The sequence below is a fragment of the Rhincodon typus genome, chromosome 2 (genome assembly GCF_021869965.1).
Source record: "Rhincodon typus isolate 14 chromosome 2, sRhiTyp1.1, whole genome shotgun sequence".
In the NCBI taxonomy this organism is placed as follows: domain Eukaryota; kingdom Metazoa; phylum Chordata; class Chondrichthyes; order Orectolobiformes; family Rhincodontidae; genus Rhincodon; species Rhincodon typus.
Genome location: NC_063333.1, coordinates 1863663 through 1867277, shown reverse-complemented (window position 1 = coordinate 1867277; position 3615 = coordinate 1863663). Strand labels below are relative to the sequence as shown.

At 47.4% G+C, this 3615-nt stretch overlaps 1 protein-coding gene across 1 annotated transcript in view; it reads right to left on the bottom strand.

The window, feature by feature from the left end:
• Positions 1–3615, bottom strand: part of oplah (5-oxoprolinase, ATP-hydrolysing) — a 69418-nt gene that overhangs the window by 33526 nt on the left and 32277 nt on the right. The window contains exons 8-10 of the mRNA XM_048617539.1: positions 3081–3224; positions 1953–2091; positions 56–168 (exon numbers count right to left, since the gene is read on the bottom strand). Of these exons, the coding sequence (XP_048473496.1) occupies positions 56–168; positions 1953–2091; positions 3081–3224 (396 nt within the window). The remainder of the gene's footprint in view (positions 1–55; positions 169–1952; positions 2092–3080; positions 3225–3615) is intronic.

Here is a 3615-nt window from a genome sequence, read left to right as displayed (position 1 = left end):
ACACACACACACACACACACACACACACACACACACACACACACACACACCCTACCTGTTTTTATCAATGATGATCGCGGGTCCAGAAACTGTATGATCACATGACAGATCCTCCATGAGGTATACAGCAGTGTCTAGATAACCCTCATCAAAGTAACACTTTACCACCTGTCGACCAATAAGGAAACAGGGAGTTTAACTTGGAAGAGGGCTGACTATGGTTTCAAATCCGAGATGTACAGATCAGGAAGGAACACTGTATGTGGGGCTCCATCCACCTGTAGCACAATCTGTGATAAAGACTTCACTGAAGCTACAGAAATTGTCAGCCCCTGCAAGGGTACAAGTTCTACACATGGCGGTGGATCTGTGGCGGTTTGTGATACATGGGCCCAGTCACAATTGCACAGCCTCCAGCTCCTATATCAGATTTTCATTACATCCTATTATTGCTGATTTTGCTGTTTGGTGTGTAAGTATTCCTGTTTGGTGGCTTCACCAGGTTGACACCTCATCTGTAGTTATGCCTGGTGCTGCTCCTGGCATGCCCTCCTGCACTCTCCACTGAACAAGGGTTGATCCCTTGGCTCAATGATAGAGTGGGGGATATACCGGGCCATGAGGTTACAGGTTAGGCTGGAGTACAATTCTGCTGCTGTTGATGGCCCACAGTGCCTCAAGGATGCCAGTCTTGAGTTGTTAGATCACTTTGAAGTCTGTCCCATTTAGCACGGTGATAGTGTTACACAACACGATGGAGGTTGTTCTCAATGTGAAGGCGGGACTTCATCTCCACAAGGACTGTGCGATGGTCACTCTTTCCGATACTGTCATGGACAGATGCAACTGCAGCTGGCAGATTGGTGGGGATGAGGTCGACCCCTTGTTGGTTCCTTCACCGCCCCACAGGCCCAGTCTAGCAGTGGTGTGGAACAAAGACAATAGCTCCCATCCTCCTGAGCTTTAGTGAGAGGGAATATGAACTGATCCAAAGATAGTAGGAACTGCCGATGCTGGAGAATCTGAGATAACAAGGTGTAGAGCTGGATGAACACAGCAGTCCAGACCCGAAACGTCAGCTTTCCTGCTCCTCTGATGTTGCTTGGCCTGCTGTGTTCATCCAACTCTACACCTTGTTATCTCACGAACTGATCCAATCCTTCATGGGGAATCTGATAATTTAGAGACAGTGGAAGGATCAAAAATGGGGGTCCTCAGGTCAGAAATAGGAGGAGGTCAACGATAGGTCCCTGAGGATCACAAAAGGAACTGTTCCAGGAGCAGGAACAGAAATCATTTACAGGTAATTCACTGGCTATGGTCCACTTGGTAAGAAGCAGCCACGTCACTGGGGTGATAAATTGGGGCCAGTATTATTCAGTGACCAGTGGGTTACACAACCATCACTGGATCAGGAATATAGACGCCAAGGCTCATGTGCTGGGAACATGAGTTTGAATCCCACCACAGTAACGGGGTGGAATGTGAACTTGTTTAATAAAATTAGGAATTTAAAGATAGTCTCCATGAGGGAGACTGTCATTAATTGTTATAAAATCAAGGAAAACTACCATCTGTACATAGTACATATGACTGCAGACCCACAGCAATGGGCAAGTCAGATGCTGAGAGACTGGTTGCTATGTAGAATTACTGATGCAAAAGCGCCTACTAGCCAACTGGACTTCAAACAGGCATTACACACTTAACTGTCCTCTGAAAGGACCCAAGCAAGGCCTCAGTTCAAGGCCAATTAAAGATTGGCACACATCCCATGAAAGAATAAAGAGAAAAAATCCTATGTTAGTCAGTGATTGGGTTAATGAACACAGACCAGGGTAAGTCAGTGACTGGGTTAATGAACAGGAAACAGGGTTAGTCAGTGACTGTGTGAATGAACAGGAACAGGGTAAGTCAGTGTTAAAACTGTTACCCTTGACACTCCCACGTACAGTTTCAACGCGAGGCTCTCTTCCACTGCATTTCATTTTCTGTTCCTTTTTGAAAGCAGATTTGGCACAGCCACGCACGCGGATGTCATCCACTATGATCGGCCGGTCTGGTATTACGAAGCCAAACTCTTTCATGTACCTGGCAACACAGCAGGCAGTGTCAGCACGCTGGACCATAAAATCCTAAATCAGGCCTTTCAGCCCCAATCAACTCACTGATCCATTCAATGAGATCCACTTTCCTGCCTTCTACCCAAAACACATTGACTCGGACAAGACCCCTCAGAATCTTATGTTTCAATAAGCTCATGTGTCATTCTCCTAAATTCAAACTCATCAGATGACCCCAGGTCCAGTGGCTTTTAACAATCATGAGCCCCCCACCCATCTTCCCCACAACCCACCGACACTGAGCCCCGTTCCCAAATCCAATGGCAACCCCCATACTCTGCTTGCGTCAGATCCCCATACTCAATGTATGTCCCTGCTATCCCGAAGGTTCAGGCTTTAACACCTTAAAGGGTCACAGCAGACACAGTAAGAGATAGGAGCAGCAAAGGGCAGCTTGCCTCTTAGTCCTGCTCCTCCATTCGATCAGATCTTTCACGGTTGGTCACAAACACTATTGCAACCACAACCTCCCAGAATCAAAACGTTAAAAGGGTTACAGTCTCTGAGGAGCCCCTTGGGGTAGATTGTAGGGTTATTAGGACGGAGAATGATACAGAGCCCAATCCCAGGTAAAAGAAATGTCAAAGAGAGGGCTTACAGTATGTAATAGTCATACAGAGTATACTAACTGTGGGGCAACATCAATCTGGCTGGCTGGATGGGGTTGTAGGGTGAAGGGTCACAGTCTGAGATGATTCATGACATAGTAGGCTTGCTACTTTTGAGCCCAATGTCCATCCCAGAACATTCATGAAACACAAGAGAGGTGGGCACTGGCCTGGTGTGTCCTTGATTTGGAATGTCAGGGTGTGAATGGGGGAAATTGCAGAGACAGAAACATTCTAACACAGACCCTTTAGTTGAGCGATGTAGAAACGAGAGTGAATAAATCCCAAGCCCCATGATTACCAGCCCGTAGCTGGGTTTGAAAACACGACAGTTGTCAAATTTTCTAACCTGCTGGTGAAGGCAGTGTGGAAGTCTCCATGGCGACAGGAATCAGAGCCACGGCGTGGAGGGTGTGAGCTGCCAGAACACATGAGGGCACAGTCGGTACGGTCATATCGCAAGTGAAGGAAAGCCTCCGTGTGAATCTGACACCTGAAAAACCACAGCAGAAACACACCAATCAAACAAATGATCATTTCCCCAAATATTCCTGGAATAATGGAGTGACAGGCAGGACGGCAAGGCGAAGGGACTGCAGGGAGTTCAACCCGATACACTGTTATCGTACAACTGAAAGATCACGTCAGAGAACAGGCAAGGGCCAGGGATCACCTACAGGCCCAGACGGACAAGTGTCGCAGGATTCCCTCCCCTACATGAGTGAACTGGTGGATTTTTACATCAATCAGGGAGTACCATGGATCTTTAATTGACAGCCTTTCTGTTTTCAACTTCTATCTCTAATACTGCAGCACTCCCTCAGTATTGATCCTCTGACAGTGCGGCGCTCCCTCAGCAGTGACCCTCCGACAGTGCCCACTCG